General features: G+C 37.4%; 1 protein-coding gene across 1 annotated transcript; it reads right to left on the bottom strand.

The window, feature by feature from the left end:
- Positions 1–3505: 3505 nt before the first annotated feature.
- Positions 3506–24602, bottom strand: LOC131151565 (pre-mRNA-splicing factor SLU7-A-like). Its single transcript, XM_058102805.1, has 10 exons — positions 24269–24602; positions 23302–23465; positions 23065–23177; positions 17146–17571; positions 16770–16905; positions 16356–16655; positions 5043–5259; positions 4608–4711; positions 4024–4092; positions 3506–3904 (listed from the first exon to the last, which is right to left on the bottom strand). The coding sequence occupies exons 1-10, from the start codon at positions 24282–24284 to the stop codon at positions 3827–3829; spliced, it is 1623 nt and encodes a 540-aa protein (XP_057958788.1). The 5' UTR covers positions 24285–24602; the 3' UTR covers positions 3506–3826.
- Positions 24603–25300: the final 698 nt, after the last annotated feature.

Here is a 25300-nt window from a genome sequence, read left to right as displayed (position 1 = left end):
TTGGTGTTCAAGGAGTTTTGTGAGCAGCATCTAAGGTTGTATGCTGGGCTTGTAAGGAACTTCTTGGTAAAGTCAGTGAGTATGACGTGTTTCTCGATTAACCAATCGCCAAAGGTATCACTAGGTGGGAAAGTTACATGAGAAGTTGGATAGGTTATGCGGTAGAATTCTTTGGTCTAAGAGAGTTTGGAGGTCCAGCCATGCACATTTCTAGTGAGGTGAGATCTAAGTTTGGTGAAATTTCTAAATAGTACATCTTTTTGGGGTATCAGAAAGGGGGGTTCAAGTTGTGGAATCCAATGGCATACAAGGTGGTGATCAGTGGAGATGTGGTTTTTTATGTTAAGGTTATGGTGCAGCGTACTCAAGTAGATAAAGAGAAATGGGTGCAAGAAAATTGCAGCAGCAACGAGCATGTTGTGCAGGTGGAGTTGGAGACTCAGGATATAAATGCAAGAAGCTCTAGCTCAGGAGACTAGCAGTATCACAGTATAAACTGTAGCAGAAAGGATATTGTGATGCATATGGAGTTACAGACTAAGGGCAGAGATGAAATCATTCATATTGTAGGGAGTTTTAGCTTGAGAGACCAGCAGGATCACAATGGGCCTAGATGCACTATCGGGCCACTGCCCATGTATGAATTTGATGATTTGATGTCCTATGCATTCATTACTACCAGCAAGGTTCCTACTATTTTTCAAGATGCGGTGCACAGCAAAGGGAAAAATAGATAGATAAGTGCTATAGTGGGGGAGATGGAGTTACTGTATAAGAATCAGATGTGGGAGTTGGTGGAGCTTCCAGAGGGGAAGAGGGTGATAGGATGCAAGTGGGTAATTATTCTATTGTTTTATATTAATGACATGTTAGTTGGTGGGGAGATTTTTACTGAGGCTAATCAATCGAAAACTCTGTTGAGAAAGGAATTTAATATGAAGGTTTTGGGTGCAGCCAAAAAGATTCTTGGGTTGGAAATTCGCAAGGATAAAGCTGTAGGGAGATTGGGATTATCTCAAGGTGACTTTGTGGACATAACTATAGGGAGATTGTGGTTATCTCAAGGTGGTTTTACGAAGAAGGTATTGGAAAGGTATAGCATAGTTAATGCAAAATCGGTCACCGGTACACCGTTGGCGAATCAATGTAAATTATCTACCGCTCAGTACCTAAGGATGGACGAAGATGTTCAGGACACATCAAAGGTCCCCTGCACCAGTGCAGTGGGGTGTTTCGGCAGGCAACAAAGTGATCCGTCAGTTGTGAGATTTGTGGATGCAGACTACACAGAGGACTTGGATGACAGGAGGTCTACAACAAGGTATGTTATGGGAAAACATATTTATTGGAAGTCTAGGGTATAGTCTCAGGTTGCATTTTCAACAACTGAGTTGAAGTACATGATAGTGGCTGAGACTACCAAGGAAGTATTGTGGTTTACAAGATCATTCAAGGAGCTAGGCATTCAGTTAGGTGGAGTTCTTGTCACCACAAACAAGTTCAAGCATTGCTTGGACTTGGTTAATGTCTCCAGGTGCTAGACGGGAGATGGTCCCAATCTATCGTCTCGTGTGGAGCAGCTAGTTATGCTTTCATATTTCTCCTAAGCGGTGAATATTTGCCAAGGTGGATATTGTTGGATTTGTGGCTCATATTGATTGGAACGCATACACTGGGAAAGTATGGTGAAGCAAAGAACAAGGAATGAGGCTGCAGGAAGAAACCTTCGATGGTTAGGTCGATAGTTGCATCGACAGTTTGCTCTCAGTTTAAAACTGTCAATGGTTTCAATCGGGATTTAGTCTTCAAGTTTAGCCTCGGTATTAAACCGTCAACGTTTGTGCTGAAACAATCGACGGTATTAAGTAGTGCAGACACAAATTTTGAATCTGGAGATCAGTAGATTGGGAGATTTTGGAGGATTTTCCTCCGGGAATTGCTACAAGAGTGTTTTAGATATAGTCTAAGTCTTCTATGCGCGTAGGGTTAGATAGATATATATATATATATATATATATATATATATATATATATATATATATATATATTTGTAAGCCTTGATCTAAGCTTGACAATCAGATAGTGAAATCAGTCGTTTGCTCCCATGCACGTAGGCACATTGCCAAACCACGTAATTTTCTTGTGTCACTAATTTAATTGCTTTCCTTTATTCTCATTATGATTGCTATATCCATATATTCATCATTGAATGCTTACATTACTTGTTCCAGATTCAAATTGTTTGTCTTTTCGCTGCACATTCGAATCAACATTTACATTCAAACAATTGACCAGATGATTGAAAACTAGAGAACATGCAATGTGTACAAAGGAAGCAAGTAAAATAAGACATGAAAGTAAGAAAATGAAACCAAAAAGATACACAAATAAGCATCCACAAATTAAAGAAAAAACATGAAATTAGAGGCAACGAGGATTCAAGATGCATTAGAAGGGGCTCCTGGAGGACTACGAATTTAAGAAGAATTTTTCTCAATTTTATTTTAATTTTTATAAAACCTTCTTTGAAGTTTTAAGGGTTTTCTTGTGAACTTCCTTCTATAATTCTATTTATTTATTTATTTTTATGAAAAATCTATTTTCCGGAATTTTATGATCCTCTCATTTTTCTATTTTTTGGAAGATTTAAAAAAAAAAATTATTTGGATTTTTCTTTGAATTTCTAGCCTTTTTAAGCATTTCCAATTAATTTACTCTATTTTTTGCATTTTAATCACTACAAGAAAAATGAGATTTAGCCATAGATTTTATTGATGAAACATAAAAGTTGTCATTTAAAGTAATAGCAACTACTTATCAAAAAGTTTAGTTACAAAATAATTTTACTATCTTTTAATGATAAAGTTTTCTGTCGCTAAAAGTATTTTTCAAAAACACGAAAATTTTCATTCACTCACAAAATGGCACAAAAAAAATTGTTACATAGTACCCCCTAAACAATAAAATGTCTACAAATATTTATTCCTTATTACATGTTTGATGAAATAATAAAAATATATATTAAAAAATAATTCTTACTTTTATTCTCAAATTTCATGTTATATTTCATTTTACCCTAAGGAACAACTATTCCACAAAACATAACCAAAAGGTTTTATTAATAATGACATTGATATTGATATTGATATTGAATGTTTAAAAATCAATGGTCAAAAACATCTTTTTTAGCATTAACCGAAATCGACCATTACTCACAAGTTTTATACTTTTTAATGGTATGATCATTTAAAATTATATACCCTTTTTTCCTATTGTTACACAATCTGGCATCTTGTGTTAAAAAACTACCTTGCTATTCATTCCCACACAGCAGCTCAACCTCCCCCCCTCTACTACATTTTCTTCTTTCTCCAAGCACCCCTCTACTTCTTTCACAGTTCTTTCTGTCTACACATCACAGTTCTTTCTCTATCACAGAGACTCAAGAGGGAGGTAACTAAATTCTAAAATCGAGTAAGAATAATGTTCCTACTACACATCCACATAATATGTCCAATAGTAACTTTTTCTGCTATTTAAATTTTTGTAGCCACATAATTCATTTGCAAAGCTGTTATATATTCCGAGTACACAGCCACAACAAAAATAAACACACCCCAATGCAAAAACACATCTACATATGCACACGACCCCCACTAATTTTTCCCCCAGTTGATGCCAAGGAAGACAACAGTTCTAGTAAACATCCATTACAGCATCTGAGCTAAATCATTTAATGATTTGTTTGTCTCACTTCCATCTTTTCTTTCTGGTTACAGGACTGTAGGAGTAGAACCTAGGAACTTCAAGGAGCCAGCAAGGCCCCTCAATACAGAAAGTCTTTCATAGGGTCATCGTGATGGATTTTCTTCATCCTATATGCCTCCATCTCCTCCGGAGTAACCTGTCAAAATTATGAGGATGGTAAGGCAGCCCACATAACAAGGCAACGGAAGTTAAAGGAATACTTGCACCTTGATGTCAATTTAGGCAACAAACAATCAAATGAGCAAAAGATCTCACCTCATCATTCCATCTAACATTGTATTTGCGCTTTCTTTCGTCTTTATCCTCTCTTCTTTTTTCATCCTCCTGTCCAAACCAAATCCGTCAGTCAAAAACAAATGCATCCACTAGAAGGTTTACTACCTAATCTAGATAACTCTTTGAGCATCCTCGCTTCCCCCCCGGGGTGGGGGGGCACATGTTCAACCTAAATTCAACTCAGTTTTTGGCTGCCACTCAACTGAAATCTTTTCTCAAGCAAATGAAAAATTTATGATATGATAAGCAAATAATGATAGCATTAATAATTTTCCATTTAAAAAATATAATGATAACACTAATAATTACTAGAAAATAACAACTTAGCAAAATTGGTCAGAACCAATTGGTCTTATTAACTGCTCCGGCAGGTAATTTCAAGTTTACAACCAATAGCATAGCTTAAATAAAAAATTTCTGAAATCAAGCTCCCGACTTAATAGTTTTGGTAGCCAAAGAAGTTATACTGCTAAAAGGAAACAAGATATTCCAAAAGCACTTCTTAAAAAATGCAAAGGAGAAGAGAAAGAATGAAGGCTTGGCCGGGGAAAAAAAAAACTCACCTTCTTCAGTGCTTCAGCGAGTAATTTTTCATCCAGAACCAAATCATCTGGCACATCTGTTCCCCAAGTTGCAAGCCTTTTCTCTTCCACTGCTGCGGGCTTCTCTGTTTTAGTGTTCACAATGTGAAGAGACACAAAAGTAAAAGCATTTATTAATATCTAAAAGAAATTGCCAATAATATATAACATGTTATGAACAGAAAAATCAAATGAAATTGACAATGTAAGATGTCAATAGTTAAACCCTTTTGTTGGCATGTAAGAGGTATTCATTAGCAAAATAGCAAAGCCATTCAACAGACAACATACAACCATTCTGAAAATATAGCGAAACCTGAAGTAAAATGTAGACCAAGCAGAAGATGTGGTCCAACCAATTAAGTTGGCATTTAATATAAAGGAGATGAACAAAGGCAGATGGACTGAAAGACTAACCTTCCACAGCCTCTTTACGAGCAATATTAGCCTTCATAAGATCTACTGCAGCTTCAGCAGCCTCAATTCCAGCGGCACCTGTGCAATAGCTGTTCCGAATCATCTGCTTGCAGCACTTGTAACCCCACTGATGATCTCTCCACCACGAACCCCAGACACTAGTGTGATTGTTAATGTAAACATCTTCTTCATACTTGCTTCTTGGAAGAGCTGTCTCCTGTAAATAGCAATATTTGTTATTAAAACAAGTACATACATATGCGCGCACGCACATGCACATACACATATATCAAACACATGAAATAACACTAATCTCTGTAAAAGGGCCATGCATCGTGTTGAAGTGGTATAGGCTGCTAGGATCTTCATTTGAGAAGGGGGAAGAAATAAAAAAAGGGATATACAGCATTAAATCATTCAGTAATTTTTGTTGGGAGGGCCGTGCATCATGTTGAAGTGGTTAGGCTGCCAGGGTCTTCAGTGGACGGAGGAAGGAAAAAGGAAGTAAATATGGGAAAGAAGAAACTTCTAAATCAAAGGTTTGTCTAGCTTCAATCCCATGTAAAAGAGAGAAAAAAAATAAGCTGATGCAGTTAGATGCTGATGAAAAAATGCAATTTCTATAACCATACAGAAACACAAAATAGTCAATTTTTTAGTGTGTGCTCTTCAGAACCCTTAAATCACGTTTATGATTAAAATCCAGGGTCCATAACTCTGCTTCACAGAAATTGGAGATGCAATTTCATTCTGCCTGGATAAGCCAAGTTGTTTTGCTGTTCAACCCCCAAATTTGAGCACATAAAATCTCTTTAAGGCAATTCAGATCTTCAGTAAACGGAACTCCCAACAGAGTAAGATACTGTTGACATAAAATTGTTGCATGTATTTCAACCACTCGCCAAATAATTCTCATCAAGTTATTTGGTTTAAGGAGGTATGGAAGAGTGGCTGTACACCCAAACATGCCTTTACTTTATGGCTTGGCATTAAAGGAAAGTTATTTACAAAAGATAATATACAGGGTGATAATTCTGACCTTCTATGTGAGCTATGCAACACTGATTTAGAATCTGTTGACCATTTGTTCTTTAAATGTAGTTTTGTTAAAATTGTCTGGGACCTTGTTCAAAATTGGATGGGGCTGAACCGGTGCATGACTACTTTGAAAGCTGCACTTAAATGGATGCATAAAGAATGGGGCTGAACCGGTGCATGACTACTTTGAAAGCCGCACTTAAATGGATGCATAAAGAGGCCAAAGGCAATGGAGTTCAATCGGTGGCTAAGAAAACATGTCTTGCAGCCACAGTGTACCTTATCTGGCATTTTCGAAATAAAAAGAGGTTTGAAAAGAAAAAGATATCTCCTGAGGCTGTTTTTAAAATGATACAGGTACACACCTACAGAACTATCTATGAAAAATTCCCTCCTTTTTCTGTTGATTGGGGACCAGGACTTATGGATGCTTAACTGTAACCCAGAGTTCTGGATGGTAGTATGTCTCTCTGGTGTCAGTGACTTGGATTTCTTGGTTTGTTGATTTCCTGGGTTGTTTTCCCACAGTCCTGATCTATTGCCTACAGACTCTCTCTGGTTTACTGGAATGCAGAGACTTGTTCATGCTGATGCTATCTGACTTCCTGATCTGAAAAGTCAGAGGTTCAAGACTTTGCTGTTGTTATCTCAGTGACTGGTTTTGTGCTTCTGATTTGGTTAAGATCTGGTTGTTGCAACTGTGAAGGTTATCCGATTGGTAGCCTCTCCATTTTTGAAGGTTCAGTTCTAGTATCTGCTGATTCTGATTTTCTGCTGTTCTGCGGTTGCTGTAGATTGAGCTTGGTCGGTTTGATGCCTGGTTCAGTTTGTCTCATTGCAGACTTCAGATTTGGATTGCGACGGGAGTTTTCAGTTTTACTGGATTTGCCTTTGCGATGATCTGAATTCACATTATGGTCTGATGTATTTTTGAGGACCTGTTTGGATGGCTTTTTTGCAGTAATCCAGATTCTGTTCTATGCAGTTTCAGAATCTGGTTCAGCCCCTGATAACTGTTACTGCAGTGTTGTGAGATAGCTTCTGCTGTTTGGGTTTGGCTTCTGGAGTCTTGTTGATCTGCCATAATCTGACTGAGCTGGTTTGGAAGTTCTAATTTCAGAGTACTTTTCTTCAGATTTTTGCCTTTTGCTCTGGATTTGATTTTGCTTGTAGCTGTTCTACTGGCTTCAGATTCTTTTCTGCAGTCAGTATGTCTCAGTCATGGCTGCTGCATTCAGAATTAATTCTGCTATCAGGCTGGGTTGAAGTGCCTGTTCTGATGGTGTATTGTGTTGGGAGTGATTTGATTTTCAGAGTTTTCCTGTGAAGCTCTAATTTCATATTTCTGTCAGTTTCTGTTTTTGGCTTCAACTCCAGTTCTGCTGCTGAATTCCTTTTAATTGCTGCTGATATCAGAGTTGGATTGTGTTGGAGTTTTCAGTTTTCCCTGACTTGTCTTAGGGAAGATATGGATTCAGATTTTGGTCAGATGTATTTGTTGGCCTGTTCCAGCTCCTGTCTAGTTACTGCAGTGTTCTGCTTGTGCTGGTTGGTGGCTGGTGGATGCTGGATCTTTCCTATATTCAGTTGTGGTTTATCTTTGAAGATTTGCTGTTTCCATGGGAGCTATGTTACTAGCTTGCTGGAGTTGGCTCAAGCTTGCTGCAGCTGTTTGGAAGATGTGCTTAAATTATGAAGATCCGGTTTTATGGGGTCAACAGGTTCAGACTATGTCTCAGATATGGCTGCAGCTTTCTGGTTATGTTCTGCTGCGCTGGGAGCTTTGCTCCGGATTTGAGGTGCTCTTTTCTTTAGCTTGATGCTTCTTGGAGGATTGCCTAATTCTTGGTTCTCTTCAGGATGCTTGCTGCTGCTGGTTTTGAAGGTACCTTATATGACTCTATTTGTTACAGTTCTGATGTTTTATATTGAACCTAATGATTAGCCTTGTTTGGCCATTATGCCCCTGGGTATGCCCAGGTTGAGTGTAATTGTTTCTATTTGTTTGGGAGCTTTGCTCCCTCTTCCTCGGGTATGTACAGGATTTCTGTCCATATCCATTTTTTATCAATATAATTTACATTTACCGATCAAAAAAAAAAACATAGACCAGCAAGTATCATAATAATAAAATTTGATTCCAAAAACAGCATTTCATCACCCTTCCGAACATGAGAGGCAAAATTCAACTACATGATGCAAATACTATTTCATATACACTCAACAAGCTCCATGATTTTGTAAGCTTTAGAGTTCATGTACTAAAACTTAATATGGTGTTTAACAAATTGTGAAACAACCTTCTGTAAGCCAGTATATGAAAAGGAAATAGGAAATGATCAAATGGAACTTAATATGACATTTTAGAAACAATTTATGCAACATTCTTCTGTAAACTACCAACTGCCTTCCCAATCTTCCTTGCAATGGCTTCAAGTTTTACAACTTCAAATGCCCATTATCCAACATTATGGCCAATGTGTGCTAGAAATAAGATCCCACCAGCTCCCAAAAACAAAAAACAAAAACAAAAACAAAAACAAAATAAAACACAACAAAACAAAACAAAAAACAAAAAATTCTCACTCTTTCTTTTGAATGAAGAAACAGAAGAAAAAAAAAACAACATAAATCAATGCAAGAGGATTTGGTGGTGGAGTCTCAAGGGAGAAGCATGGCAAACAAAATTTGAAAGTGATTGGACAATAAGGAATAAAGTATATGTAAAATAGAATGACTAACTCTATTAAAAAGATAGCAAAAGAGATTTTACGTGAATCCAAGGAAGTCTATGACAGCAAAGAAAGCTGGCAGAGGGATCAAGATGTTCAAAAAGCAGTAAAGACAAAAAGAACCTGATATAAAACATGGAAAAAAGTGTAGAAATATAGAAAATTTTGAAAAGTATAAAGAGGCAAAAAAGGTCATTAGTGAAGCTAAACATAGAGCTTATGATTATTTATATGCTAAACTAGATACAAAGAAGGGAAAAGAGACGTACAAATTAGCTAGAGCTAGAGAAAGGAAGTGCAAAGATTTAGACAATGTAAAATGCCTAAAGGATGAGAATGATACTGCCTTAGTAGAAGAAGAAAACATAAAAGCGAGGTGGCAAAGATACTTTAATAAGTTGTTTAATGAAAACCAAATTGAAAACTTAAACTTAGAAGTGATGAATAAGGAGAAGACAAAAAATATGAGATTTATTGGCAAAATTAGAGTCAAAAAGTTAAGATGGTTTTAATAAAGATGAAACGTGAGAAATCTTTAGGACCAAATAACATCTCAACTGAAATTTGGAAATGTCTAAGGAATAAAGGAAGCATATGATTAACTAATCTATTAACACTATTAAGAAAACTAAGAAAATACCGGAGGAATGGAGGAAAAGTATGTTCATACATATTTACAAAAAAAAAAAGAGATTCAAAATTATAATAACTATCACGCCATTAAACTTATGTCATACAATGAAAATGTGGGAAAGGTAATTGAATAAAGAATAAGAACAAAAACGAAGGTCTCAGAGAATCAATTTGGTTTGATGTCTAGAAGATCAATTACAGAAGTTATTTACCTACTAAGACGATTAATGGATAAGTTCAGAAAAGAGACGAGGGACTTATATATGGTTTTTATTGACTCAGAGAAAGTATATGACAGAGCACCCAGGGAAGGTCTTTGGTGGGCTTTAGAAAGGAAGGGAGCCTACAGCAGATATATTGATGTCATTAAGGATATGCTTGATAGAGTAACGACTAGCGTTAGGACTACAAGAGGAGAGTCTAGAGAATTCCCAATCACAGTAAATGTACATCAAGGCTCTTCCTTAAGTCCCTGTCTATTTGCTTTAATGATTGATGAACTTGCAAGGAATATCCAAAATGAGATCCCAGTCTGCAAATGATATTGTTTTGAGAAGAACAGTGTAGACTTGGGCAAACCTTATCTTCTCTCCTCCTTTGTCGAGCTTGAGACAGAAGTTAAGGAGTACAGAGGCACTCTGTTCAAGGAGGTTCTTCCCTTTGGCCTCCCTACTTCTAAAACTTCTCCAACAATCAAGCCAAATGCTTTCAGTCCCTTTAATTTTCATAAAGGCCCCCTTCCTTGTCAGTTGAGAAGACTTCAATCTTCTGGAAAACCCTTGTGATTGAGCCCCACACACAGGTCTTTGCTTCTAGTGACGCCAAGGAGGAACGAGATTCAGGGACTCCAATTACACAGGCTGGTGCCACTGATTTATACTTAATTCTAGCTCCTTCAAACCACCTGGAGGCCCTACAAATCAGTCTGAGTCTGGCTGATACCCAGGACACCACCAAACTTTGAAATGCTGAACAGAATAGACCCGGAAAGCACACATTTTTAAGAAGTAGGTCTCTGAGTGGGTTCTATGGAAAATGAAAATGATCAGAAAAGCCATTGGCTGTCTTTCAATGGCTTTCAAGACAGGGCTTCAAAATTGTTTGAAGAGATCGAAAAGAAGAGAGGAGGGGAGGCACAACTAGCTCCAAAAAACCTATGGGCAGCAACAAGAAACTGGACACAAACAGGGAGCTGAAATGCTTGGAATGTTTAGTAAATTATGATAAGTTGGGTGGATGCACAGATTTGATGGAGGCAAGCAGTGGCCGGATTTGCACTACTAAATCATGTTAAAGGGAACTCATTTCCTAGAATGTGAGGGGATTAAATGATAAAGACAAAAGAATTCTAATTAAATCTTTATTCTTAAAGAATGGAGAGGTTACATTTTCTGTTTATAGGAAACTAAAGTGGAAACTATGGATCAATTCTTAGTAAGAGATCTTTGGGGACGAGAGAATTGTGATTGAATCTCCCTTCTTGTTGTGGGCAACACAGGAAGCATCCTCAATCTCAAAGTTGTAGAGATGATTGATCATTCCATCAACTCCTTCTCTGTCTCGTGCTTGTTCAAAAATCTGGATGATAATTTTTTATGGGTACTCACTGGGGTATATGGCCCAAGAAAAGGACCTCATACACATTTTTTTTGGACTGAGCTCTTGGAGATTAAAAGCTGATGAGATTTGCCTTGGGTTATGGGAGAAGACTTCAACATGGTATTGTACCCCAATGAATGTAGTGGGGGCGGAGCGGAGAATCACTGTCTAAGATAGTTCCTGGGCCTCACCAAAGAGAATGCCCTTATTGATCTCCCACTCATTGGTGGTGCTTTCACTTGGTCCAACTCTAGAGACCCACCTTCCTTCTCAAGATTTGATCAATTTCTTATTTCAGTGAATTGGGATACACACTTCCCCAAAACCACTCAAAAGCTCCTTACCAAACCCACATTGGATTACTTCCCTATCCTTGTTGACACAAGCAAAATCAAATAGGGGCCAACCCCATTCCACTTTGAAAAGATGTGGTTAAAGCACAATGGCTTCAGGGACCTCATTAAGTTCGGGTGGTCCAGACTTCATGTTGAGGGGAAAGCTAGCTTTGTGCTAGATTCAAAACTGAAGGGGTTGAAAGAGAAGCTCGAGCAGTGGAATAAAAGCACATTTGGGAATATTCAAGCGAAGAAGACCAATATTCTTAATGACATCAAGATCCTTGATAAGCAAGAGCTAAGGCAAGGGCTCAATACCAATGAAAGTGCCAAAAGAGTTTTGTTAAAGGAGCTAACTAATGTTATTAACCTTGAAGAGATCTCCTGGAGGCAGAAATCTAGAACCTTTTGGCTCAAGGAGGGAGACCGGAACACCAAATTTTTCCACCGAACAGCGAATGCCCATCGCACGCCGAACAACATTTCCGGCATCAAAATTGAGGAGAACACCTTAACTGAAGAAGGAGAAATCAAAAGGGGAATCTGAAACTTTTATAAAGCTCTTTACTCTAAATCTGAAAGCTAGAGAAATGTAGTAAATGGATTGACTTTAAATCTTTCAACCCCTGAACTGCAGAGTGACTTGAGATACCTTTTGAGGAAGCGAAAATCCTCATGCCATTACAGAGACAAGCACTAGGGCCAGATGGGTTCTCCTTGTCATTCTTCCAATCAAATTGGGGCAAGCTCAAGCAGGACTTCATCAACACCTTGGAGGAATTCTTTAGATTGGGTAGATTTGTGAGCAGCATCAATGCCACTTTCCCTACCCTGATCCCAAGAAACCCATGGCAACCAACATTGAGGACTTTCATCCAATTAGCTTGGTGGGAAGTATTTGTAAGATCCTTGCCAAAGTCCTAGCTACAAGGATCAAAAGAGCCACTTTGGAAGTCATTGGGCAACATCAACACACCTGTGTGGCTGGAAGACAAACCATGGATGCATCATGCAGCCCTCAAAGCTAACAAGATGGTGGATACTTATCGTAGGGAAAAGAAAAATGGGGCAGTGTGCAAGCTTGAAAGGAGAAGGCCTTCGAACACATTAACTAGAACTTTCTTCTCAATACTCTTGGGAAAATAGGCTTTGGGGAGCGATGGTGTAGTTGTATCGCTCATTGCATCAACACACCATGTTTCTCAGAGTTAATCAATGGATGCTCTACTAATTTCCTTCACTCCTCTAGAGGACTCAGAAAAGGGGACCCTTTATCCCCTTTTTTGTTCATTGTGGTGATGGAGACGTTAAGCCTCATGTTGAAAAAAGATATCAGAGAAGAGCTAATCAAAGGCCTTAGAGTTGGCAAGAATGAAAGGTCCATGGAGGTCCCACATCTCCTGTTCGCAGATGACATTATCATTTTTTGCAAGGATAACCCTCTCCACATTATCAATCTGTGATAATCCCGGCAAGGAAGCGGTTTAAGATTTGAAAGTTAACCTTGAAAAATGTGAAATCATTCCGCTTGGAGAAACTATAGATGGGCATCTCCTTGTTAGCCTTTTAGGCTGCAAGATGGGAGCTTTTCCTATTAACTACATTGGGATGCCTCTCAGTGCGAAATTCAAAGATAAAGGAGTGTGGGACTGGGACCCTATCAATGAAAATTTTGAACAAAAATAGGCTGGATGGAAAAGGAATTTTTTGTCAAAAGGTGGCAAACTCACTCTCATAAAAGCACCTTGACAAATCTCCCCATTCATTTCATGTCTCTCATTCCCCTTCTGGCTTCAGTTGCCAAGAGACTTGAAGGAATTCAAAAGAGGCTTCTTTGAGGGAGTTTTGCAGTGGAATTCAAATTTCACCTTGTCAAATGCAGCATGGTGAAGCAACCCATTCATTTAGGAGGCTTGGGTTTGAAGTCCCTCCACATTTTCAATAAAACCCTTTCAAGTAAATTGTTGTGGAGATTCATGATTGAGAAAGATCACCTTTGGCTGGGAATCATTGCTGTAAAATATGGACTTGAACATAATGATTGGATCTCCAAGGCTAGTAGAGAACCACACAGTGTAGGGGTGTGGAATTTCATCAGGAAAGGCTGGAATGATTTCCTTTCTTGTATTAGATTTCAGGTCGGGAATGTGGATAGTATTTATTTTTGGCATGACGCATGGCGTGATCAGGAATCCCTCAGTGTATCCAGCCATTTACAACTTGCCCAGAGACAAAGATGTCTACATCAGTCAGCACCTCCAAACCTGAGATTAGGGGCTCTTTTGGAACATCCCCTTCCTTAGAAATGCGGAAGATTGGGGACTAAACCAGCTCAGAGACTTCTACAGCTTTCTCTACAACTTCTAGCACCATAATAGCACTGATCTTCCAATTTAGACCTTAGATGAGAAGGGGGTCTTCACTGTTAGATCCTTCTGCAAGAAGCTCTTTCCTTTGGAGTCAAAGAACTTTGATTTCCCTTGGACTCAGATTTGGAAGACAGCTAACCCCACAAAGCTGCCTTTCCTTTCCAGCCTTGGAGGCTACACAAGGTAAGATCTTGACTTTGGATACTTTGCAAAGAAGGGGTCTGTTAGTCACCAACAGATGTCCCCATGGCTGATGCGGAATCACTAGAGCACATCCTCCTTCATTGCACTTGGACCACAAATCTTTGGAATATGGTGTTGCCTCTGATTGGGTGGGTTGTCGCTAACTCTGTGGGAGGGGAACTCTGGGCCGGGAAAGGAATTCGGGCAATAAAAGAGAAGAGAAAGTCTATGTCCCTCATTCCCCTTGCAATTTTCTGGTGCGTTTGCAAAGAGAGGAATAGTTAAGTGTTTAAAAATTTCAACCTCAGCACACTAGATCAGCAAAGAGTACTGGTTTATTGCAGTCAATAGCTAGCATAGTGGGAATGTTGTTAATGATAACAATGTAATCTTTGATTCCAGTGACACCCTTCAGGGTGCTTGACTTTCTGTAGTACACCACTTTCATCCCCTTGATGCCTTTTCAATAAACTTTTCTTTAATTATATTTTTTTTTAAAAAAAAGTTCAAGAGGTTTTAGGATAAGTAGAAATAAGACAAAATATATGAAAATGTGACTTCAGCTGATAAGAAGGAATACTAAAGACAATGTTAAACTTGATAATTAAAAAATCAATAGCACTAATAGATTTCGATACCTTGAATCTATTATGCAAGGAAGGGAGAAATTGAAAAGAATGTAGTACATAAAGTCAAAGCAAGTTGGGTAAAATGGAGGAGTGCATCAGGTCTGTAATGCGATCGTAGAATACCATTCAAATCAAAAGGAAATCTCCATAGGATGGCTATAAGACCAGCTATGCTTTATGGATCAAAAATGCTAGGCAACTAAAAAAAACACACTCAAAAAAATAAAAGTGACTGAAATGTGCATCCTAAGGTGGATGAGTGATAAAACATTAAAGGTTAAATTAAGGAATGAATATATTTGCAATAAGTTAGGCATAACATTGGTAGAAGATAAGATAAGAGAGAAGCTATTTAGATGGTTTGGGCATTTGAAACATAGGCCAATTAATGCACCAGTGAAGAGGAGTGAGGTGGTCATTGTAAATGGTTCCAGAAGAGGAACGAATGGACATAAAATAACTTGGAATGAGGTAATGAGGAAGGATTTAATAGCTCTGAAGTTAGTTGAAAAAAATGCCCTTGTTAAAGTGACTTAGCGAAAAAGGACTCATAGCCAACCCCACATAGTGGGACTTGAGGCTTGTTATTGTTGATGTTGTAGTTGCTCTTTTGAACCTCAGAAACCTATCAGTATCTGCTGTAAGATGCTTCCACAAAATGACTAAAAACTAGTTCTATAATTTATCCTACATTACTTGCTTCTGTAACATCACCATCTAAATCTATTATCCTTCAAAATCCTCTACACAACCATCAAACCTATAAGATAATATGTCAAAACAGTTAAAAAAAAAAAAAAAAAAACCAACCCTGCCAACATACCTAAAAGAACTTCTAGATCAAATACTCAAAAATGCAAATGCGTCATTTTTTACGCTGATTATATTCCACCTCCAAAAACCCCTTCCTCGGTTTCAATGTGAACTCTTCCACATAGCCAAACATGCTAGAGACATTTTTTTCCTACCATCCTTTGGGAGAAAAAAAATTAAAAGTTCCAACTCAGTTATTTGGCTAATGTAGATGTTCTATCTAAAATAGTTTATGGTTCAATAGAGCATGAAGCATGAATATGGATTCTGGACAGGGGAAATATAGATGTGGATGTTCTTAAAAATTTGAAGTATGATGCAGTAGGGATATGTTCATAATTAGATACATATTTTCACATATATACATTTATATGTACCATGTTAAAAACATAAATAACAAGTTTCAAGTGGCTTAAACGCTAAATATAATATGAGAGAAGTAGACACTAGCAGAAGCACAAGGATTTAAAAGATGCTGCATTTCTTTGCCATACCTTGTGTTTTTTTAGGAGCTATTTAGCAATTTGCTGCATGTTAAAAAACATTCATTTGTGGTAGGTTTGCGAGCATGGAGTGCCATGGACTTGGAATGCTATGGATTGAACAAAAAAAAACTAAACAAAATTGTGTTGAATTTTTGTCAAAATACACAAAAGTCCAAATTCAACGTTTCAAAGCCATGCTTGCATATGCAGCTTTGATGTAGTGAAGGTGGAAAGGCTGATATACAGTGTGTTGACCCGGAAAAGAAGAATATAGGATATGATTTGGACATGTCAAGATATGTAATTAAAGAATCCAACGCATTTTTAAGATTCAGATCTTGAGCACCACCATCCCTTTTGCATCACAAAAAAGCTTGGATACATGAGGATCCAAAGTATTGCAAAAAATAAATAAATAAAAATTTCGGTAAATAATGCGGAATATAAACAGGTGAAGAGAACTAAATTTATTGCACATTCACACATGCAAAGCTAACCTGCCCATTTATGATCCTGCCTGCACGATCATATTCTACTTGTCTTTCACTCTGTCCCAAAAGCAGCTCTTTGGGTATTTCTTCTTCAGTAGCTGCATTACCATATTTATCCATAATAGTGTCCTTAATTCGAGACTTCAGTTTCTCCTTTATGACCTTATAATTTTTATAAAGCAACTCCGCTTGGGATGGAGCTGCCTGCATGTGAATATCTTGTCCCTTCTCAAATGCTTCCCAAGCATGGATGTTGAGCTGTTTAAACTCCAAAGCCTGACCGCTTACTCTATTTTGATTATCTCCCTAAAATAAATAAATAATAATAATCAGATCAATATTAAAACAATATATAATAAAAATTGAATCTAAACTGTGGGAAATTGTATAACGCAAGATGTATGTCTCAAAGGTACTCACCAAATAGAACTTCTCATTTGGATCCATATCTGGAATAGGATCCTCACGCATAGAACGTGTTTTGGGATCATAATATGCAGAGTTGACATCAAGATTCAGAAGATATTTTGCTGTATCTTCTCGAATACGTAGGTTCCTGGTAAGCAACAGTATGTCAGTTACAATCATCCATCATCCAAAAGATTAAATCGAAAAGCAACATTTACTAGACCAACAAGCAAAGCCACTTTATACAGCATTAAACAAGATGATTGTCCATTTCGGTCTTGGAAGGAGGGCTCAGTAGTCCAGTAGCAAGACAAAAATTAAGAAAATAATAATAATAATAATAATAGTAGTAGTAGCAGTAGTAGTAAAGAAAAAGAAAAGACCTTACCTAACAGTTCCTGTACTCCCGCCACCAGTGGTACGCACACGCTTCTCAACCTTCGCGAAATCCATTTGTTTGCTTTCATCAACCTTCGCTTCGTCCACCTTCAAAGCATCTTCATCATCTTCCTCATCACTCATCTCAGCCTCACCCTCACCCTCACCATCTTGGTTATTATTTTTCTCCTCTAATTTTTTAAGCTGTTGCTCCTTCAAGAATTTCCTTCTAGCTTCATTTTGTTTTTCATATTTCTCAATAACACGGGCATATGTTGCTGGATCATATCCATTCCACCGGTCTCTTTTGCCATCATAATCCAGCTCAAAACTCTCTATCTTTTCATCAGGTGCAATGTGCTTGCTTGTCCACTTTGCTCCCACTTTCCGGGGCCTTTCCATGCACGATTTTGAAGTGTGTGTCATGGCCCCACAGCTATTGCAAATGTTAAAAAAAAATAAAATACAAATAAGACTGGATTAAGAGACGAAGAAAACATGAAGAATGACATGTTATTGCAAAGATTCAGTATCTCCTAAGTTTAGACAAGAGCATCTATGAATCTATAATTTCAAATCACATGCATCACTCCTGTGAAAAAATAATGAAATTCAAAAATATATGTTCAACTCAACCCCCTCCCCCACCAAAAACATAAAGCACTGAAAATCCTAACATAAAATGTCTATGCCATAGGGATGGCTCCATACAGACAGAACCAAAGGTTAAATTTCCCATCAAATTCTTGAATTGCCAGTCATCTCTTACCATAAGTTGCAATAATAAGCAGCACCGAGGCAAAATACTAAGTTACAGACGGGTAAATAGGATAAATTGTTCTAACAGGCTAACATCTCACCACTCCTCTTGTAATGACTTATATTATTTTGATAGATTCATAACACACAGAATCTTACATTGAGCCAACACGACTACCTCTCAAATGAAAAAACAAAAAGAAGAGCAAAATCCAGCATTATAAAATTGAATTTTTCAAACATTACAACTATTATAATCACACAGTAATCAATCAAAACAGTATCTATATTATCTTCCCAGGTACTACATCTGTAAGCACTTTTCCATCCCATAACACAGGATGAAACATACCAAACTAAACATCCTAAAGTCATAGTGTAAAATTATTCAATTGTCGGGATGCATAAGAGGGGAAGCCTTGACGAAATGATAAGAGTGTTAGACTCAAACCCCAAGATCACAGGTTCAAGTCAGAAAAACGGCCTCTTCAATTATGGAGGTAAGTCTGCTTGCATCATGCACTCCCCAGACCACTATAAAGCGTGATAGCTTTGTGCATCAGGTGTTGCATGTGTTGCATTATTGGCAGGCAGAAATAGATAAGACATGCATAGCCAGCCATTCAAACAAAATACAATTCCTTCTTTAGGCATTTTCTTGTGGTCGTCCTAAGACAAAGTTTGCCCTATACCACAGCGATCTTAAAAAAATCTTTTCATTCACTCTCCCAGCTGCATGGGAGAAGTCCTTGAATTCTTCAGGAAATAAACAAATATATATCTATGGCACAATGATGCAGCCATAATATTTTTTTCTAGTTCATTTGGAAACAGAATCATGGGGTCCACTTCATGGTAATTGTACATCCGCAGTAAGTTAAAACTTTCCAAATGGACTAGCACAACTCAACTTAATTTTTCTTGCGTTACAGTTGAAGCCCAAGTCACAAGCCCAACGTGTTAGGAATTTTGTGCGAGTGGGCAAGGAAGAATTACGCAGGGTTCTGAACCAAAAGAACTTGACAGAAAGCAGAGGTCAAACACCTCACCTGGAAATCATGAGAAGGATCACAGATCTGTCTCTTGCAAAGGGAAGGAAAATTGGAGAATCCAAATGGGACAGAAAGAGAATATAGTGAACTCCATCAAAACCGAAAGTGAGGGTTTAACGACTCCCCAAATTACACCAGAAGGCAAAGGAACTGTTGGGGATTAGGAATGAAGAATTGAAGAGAAAGGGAAGGAAGTTTTTAATTCATTCAAACCTCTTTCCCTTGAAGAAATTGGTGAGGAGAATGAATTGTTACATTCTTTTAATTCTGAATAGGAGGGTTTGCTACTGAATCATTTGAGGCACACATCTTCCTTTAAGCTCAAAGATGGGGAGTCATCACAACATAATGATGAAACAGAGCTTTTGGTAGCAAAGAAGAACAGGGTAGGTTCAAAGACTGTTCCCTCAGTAAAGTGAAAAATTGGTGTTGCAGACATAAAGGGAGGTCAGAGTTTGGATGAGACCCTGACTCCAAAGGAACCTAGTCTTTCTCGTAGGGAAAGGAGAGGGGGGGGGGGAGATATTTCTTTTATCGACCCAAATTCGATCTCTGATCTTGTACAATAGAACTTCTATCTCTGAACTTTATCCAATAAAAGTTCCCAGTCTGGATAATGACAATTTTAAGGCTTGTTTAATAAACTCTACCAACACTAATGGTATTCTTCCTACTCCTGAGCTTTCTTTTCCTTCTTTTAGTTCTCTTTTGTGCCATAAGGAGTCAACCAATGAGGGTAAATTTCAAACCATGGACCTTCTAGGAGATGGGAAGGGCAACCTCAGGGCTCAAACTCTTCTTGATGAGTTAGATCTTAGCCTGGTGAATTGAAAAGGTGAAGTTGTTAGGATCATAGAGAATGGGTACAAGAGATAAGAGAAAATCCTCTAGATTGAGTAGGGAACTAAGTAGACTTGCTTCCTCTATAAATTATGGAAAAGTAGAGAAACGATTGGGTAGTAGCAGAATTAATCAATGAAGATTCTTTCTTGGAAAGTTTGGTATCTAGGGTGTACTAGAAAGCATATAGTGGTTAAAGAGTTAATTAATAGTCTCTCCAAATATTTTGTTTTTACAAGTGTCTAAGGTAGAGAAAATATGTGGCTGGCATGCCCTTATTTCAGGGATTCCATTACTTCTTAGTGGGGAGAGGTTAGGGTTCAAGGGTGGGCAGGGTTCAAATATATAAGTAAGTTGAAGTTAGTGAAAGCCAAATAGAAAGTGTGGAATAAGGGCATTTTTGGGGACCTCAAAGAACAAATAATGTGATCCTTCACGAAGTTGAAGAATTGGACAGGTGGGATGAGTGTGGTTTGGCTGTTGAAGAGGATACCATTATCAAGGAGATTACAACCATTAAGTAAGATCAATTCCATCAAAAACTTGGATTAAGTTTATTAAGTATTCATCTTTCTTTGGGCCAAGCTTAGACTGCCCTATTTTTTAATAAGCCCAAATATTTTGAATCAACCCATGAAGTGCTTCTTATCTTCTTGGATCTCGCTCTAGTGATAGGCCCAATTGCAACATGCAATAGATCCTTTAATGATGCTTGTTGATTCTCATCATTCTCCCTCTCTTCAAAAGGATTCGTTCCCGAATCCATGTAGTATTAAACAAATACCGACAGCAAGAAAATATTATAGAAACAACGAATCAAAGGAAGATGACAAAAAATCAGATTTTTTTTTTAGAGAAATGAAACTACAAGCATCACAATTGAAGAAAAAAAAATAACTTTGATAAGTACCAAATTATAGTATTTGTTACTTCAATATCACCTTTTTTTTTCTTTTTGATGTCTCCATTTTTTTTTTCTTAAGCCTCCTCTTTTTCTTTTTGTTTTTTTCTCTTTTCTTCTCTAACGTCTCCTTTTCTTTTTCTTTTTTTTTCTACTTGGTACATGTCACAAAACAAGAACAATAAATAATGAACACAAATGGAACAAGATAGGATGATAACAAGACACAAAAGATAAAAGGATAGTAAACTTGCTTTTAGAGCCTAAGCTCTGATACCAAATGATGCAAACCTCAACCGACACGCGTTGAAACCCAACAATCAATATTGGAATGTTTGCTCAAGAAAGCTAAAATCCAGATTTTTTATAGGAAACCCCAACCCAACGTTTATAAATGAAATGCAAACCGAAGGTTTATGTAACAAACCTTAACCCAATGATTATAATTAAATCATGAACCAAAGGTAAGAAACCTCAATCCAATGATTATAATTAATCACAAACCGAAGGTACAAAATTTGAACGCTACAAGGAAGAATCCTTGATAAGTTCACAAGTTCTCTGAAGAACCAATAGAAAGAACAAAACCTCAAATTTTTATTCAATGTTATGTTCAATGATCTCTTGTTCTTACAATAAGAGAGCTATTTATAGGCATAGCCTGGAAGACAAAGTATTGAACACTTCCAACAACTCTCAACAAAAGTCAACAACTCTCAACCTAACACAATTAATACTAACACAACTTATACACGCACAACTTACTAAGACATGCACATGCAAACAAACAAGTTGTCTCGCAAAATTACAAATTAAATGTAAAGACATAAGCCAAAAAGTCAAATCCCATATTTGAATAGCACACCATTATTAAGGAGATTACAACCACTAAGTAAGATCAGCTCCATCAAAAACTTGGATTAAATTTATTAAGACTTCATCTTTCTTTGGGCCAAGTTTGGATTGTCATGTTTTTGAATAAGCCCAAATATCTTGAATTAACTCATGAAGTGCTTCTTTGATCTTCTTGGATCTCACTCTAGTGATAGGCCTAATTGGAACATGCAATGGATCCTTTAAGGATGCTTGTTGATTCACATCATTTTGACCCTTAATTGATCCGGCATTTATGAGTGCATCATTGCGCTTGTGGGAGTTACATAAACTTTATAGGCATTGGTATAGGGGTTTTAAATATGATTTCGTAACCGACCCTCTCATCAATGCGTTTGATTTAATCTACCCATCAGTTATGGAAGGTGGTTTAATGGAGGACCGAGGAATCGAAACCGTCCCTCCTTTTAAAATGAGGTTATTTTGGGGGAATATCAGAAATCATATTTGTTTCTGAGAAAATGTTTGAGTGGGTGAAGTATCGTAGAATCTTTGTTCCCCTGTCTTTCTAGATTGTCCCTCTTGCATAATGCACCAATTAATGCGATTTATTCTTTTGAGGGTGGATCTCTTTCTTGGGAATTTCATTTCTTTAAAAATCTCAATGAGAGAGAGGCTAAGGATATGACTTTTTTGTTGCATATACTGGATTCTTTTGTCCCTTGAATGGGTGGTGACTCAAGGATTTGGCTTGAGGATTCTTGTAGTTTTTTTTTTCCACAAGATCTTTTCTTGCCCAATTGTTGAAAATGTCAAAAAATCCTTCTTTTTTCCCCCTTGAACCACTTTATTTGGAAGGCCAAGGTTCCCTAAATGATCAAGGCGTTTATGTGGACTCTGATTCTTAATAGGCCTAATACTAATGATTTGCTGCAATAGAGAAAACTTTATAAAGCCATAAAGTCCGAATATTTTTGTCTTGTGCTTGGAAGCCCACAAGACAAGTGATCACTTAATTCTACATTGTACAGTGGCTAGGCATCTTTGAGCTTTTCTTTTCTCAAATTTTGGGGAGGCATTGGTCATTCCTAAGACTGTTGATGTTTCCTAATAGGACAGTACAAAGGACTTGGAAGAAGTACGCCAGGGACAAATTAGGAAGATGTACAGCTTTTGGCATTTTTTGGGCTTCATGGACCAAAAGGAATGCAAGATTCTTCTATGGCAGCATAAATTCTGTGCATTTCTTTTGAGATAGAGTTACTTTCAGGGCTTCTTTTTGAGCTCATTCTTTGAGTTTCTTTCAAGGAATGTTGTCATCAAATCGTCAAAGGGATTGGAAAGGGGCTTTGATGAAATTTTTTTTTCTTTCGATTCTCTGCTTATTTTTGTATTTTTTCTGTGTTAGGAGGATTTCTTATCCTCCTTTTTGTGTAATTCTTTCTTTTGTGCATTAATGAGTTTCCATTTCCCATCAAACAAACAAAAAAAAACTAAGTTCAGATGAAAAAGGAAATGCAAAGAGAGAAAAGAGTTTACTTACTTTTCACATGCACCCTTCCTGTACTTATCAGCCTGATGTATTTTAGCACCTCGGTCGTACCATGATTTTGTGTAATTTGGATCCGATTTCCATTTCCTTTGATGTTTTAAACTCTACAAACCAAGATCGCAAAATTAAAAATAAAAAATAAATAAACAAAAGAACAAAAAACAAGCTCAAGAATCAATGATCAACAAGCATTGAATGCAGCCAAAGAACAATAAAAACACAACTTACAGGTCTCTCTGCATTAAGATACCAAGGTGCAGAAGACATATACTGAGGAATATGAGGATTGATTTCTTTTCCATCCTCATCAACCTCAGCTGGTGCAAGCCCGGCCTTACGTGCTTCTTCCAATTCCAGCTGCTTGCGATGGTCCTCCCTAGATTTGAATGCCACTGCAAACCATAATATGGTAAAATAAATGATAAAAATGGGCCGAAATTAGGGGAAAATCCAAAAGTGCAGAAATTTGGCAACAGCGCCGAGTTTGAAAGGAAAAAAATAAGCCTAGAATAAAAAATAATAAATACCAATAAGAGATCATCCTACAAATACTAAGCAACCCAACCTATTACAAATAAAACTGGTGCATCAGCTTAAAATTGATTGCTGCAAAAATACAGCAAAATTAGCATTCCATAGTAGCAGCTTGTAAGCATACTGCATTAACAGACAAGCTATTTAGAAAGGCGGAGGTGGGAACTGAAAGTGAGGATTGAAGCCATACAGATTTTTGTATATCAAATAATGTTGATTGCAAAAACTACAAAAAGAGGCACAGAATTGATCCTTGGGACTAAACTCCAGAATTGAGATAGGAAGCCCCATTTCCAAATCCATGGGTAGATTGCACGACATACATGGGCTTTGAACTGAATTTAAACTTCTTGCCAAAATAATAAATTTAAACTATATAATCCAAAAGCAGTCACTTCTCGAATTTCAGGGAATTAGAGTTCCTCGCGTTAAAAACCCTAGAAAAACCAGGAAAAACTATAATTTCCAATAAATGAAACAATTGGCCATCTGCAACAACAAAAATAACACATAAAAGGGGAAGGAACCAAATGATGTTTTGCATTATCAGCAATCAGAAAAATGAAATACAAAGCAGTCGGTGAAATTGATTGGTTTTGGGGAGGAAGGGGTATGGGAAGGCGTAGGCGTAGGCTTAGGCGTAGGCGAAGGCGTAGCGTACCTGATGCAGTTGCCATGTTCGGCTCTGTTACAAACCAGAAGGCGAAGATATGAGAAGATACCCCACGGAAACTCGAGAGAGAACGCAGCGCAGATTCTCTCCTACAATAGACCCGAAGGGCAGTAGCTGGGCACGGGGGCGATGGACCGAGTGTGGCCGGAGAGCGGTGGCTGGACACGGCGGCGATGGACCGATAGTAGCCGGAGGGTGGTGGCGATGCGCGATTGGGTCACGCAAGGGGCGGCGACTTTGCTGCGTTGTATGAAAGGGAGAGATGGGAGACGCAGGTTTCAGTTTTTGTTAAAAAAAAATAATAACAATAAAACTAATACAATAATATAAAACCATACAATTGATATATATTTTAAATAAATGAGACGCGACAAATTTTGGTGCAATAGAATTGTTTAATAGAATTCTACAAAAAAACTTAATTAGTCCAAGTTGTTGCATGTTAGATTAGGAAGCTGTGACTTATGACATATAGTTGAATAATACGCTTATATCCAAAAAAGTAAATTTGTAGAACACTGACAAATGAAAATTATTTAGTCCAACCAGTAATTTCAAATTTAAGATTTCTTGGACATGGTAAATAAAAATCATGTTTTATATTGTTTTGCCACTGTGATTTCACTTTTCCCTCCCTCGTGCCATGTGCTCTTGTGTGCACATATCATATCAACAATTAATTTCCTATGATATGCAATTTCTATAATGCAATTATTTCTGTTTCTTCTCTCTCTCTCTCTCTCTCTCCCTGTTTTCTTTATTTTTTTTCAAATAAAGTAGAAGAAACCATGCTTGTAGGACAAGCACATCTGTTTTATGATTGGTTGGTAATATGAAATATGATGAAAATACAATAAATAATGTATAACGATAGAAGATTTTCTTTTTGATAACATAGAAGATACCGTAGTGAAATTCAAACAGAAACTAAACCAGAAAAACAAAAGGACAAAAAAAAACAAGAAAATGCACAAATCAAGCAAAATCAATCAATCTAAAAAGAAAGCAATAAATTCATGA

The sequence above is a fragment of the Malania oleifera genome, chromosome 3, assembly GCF_029873635.1.
Source record: "Malania oleifera isolate guangnan ecotype guangnan chromosome 3, ASM2987363v1, whole genome shotgun sequence".
Classification (NCBI taxonomy): Eukaryota; Viridiplantae; Streptophyta; class Magnoliopsida; order Santalales; family Ximeniaceae; genus Malania; species Malania oleifera.
The sequence above is the reverse complement of the archived record's forward strand: the minus strand, read 5'-3'. Positions and strand labels throughout refer to the sequence as shown.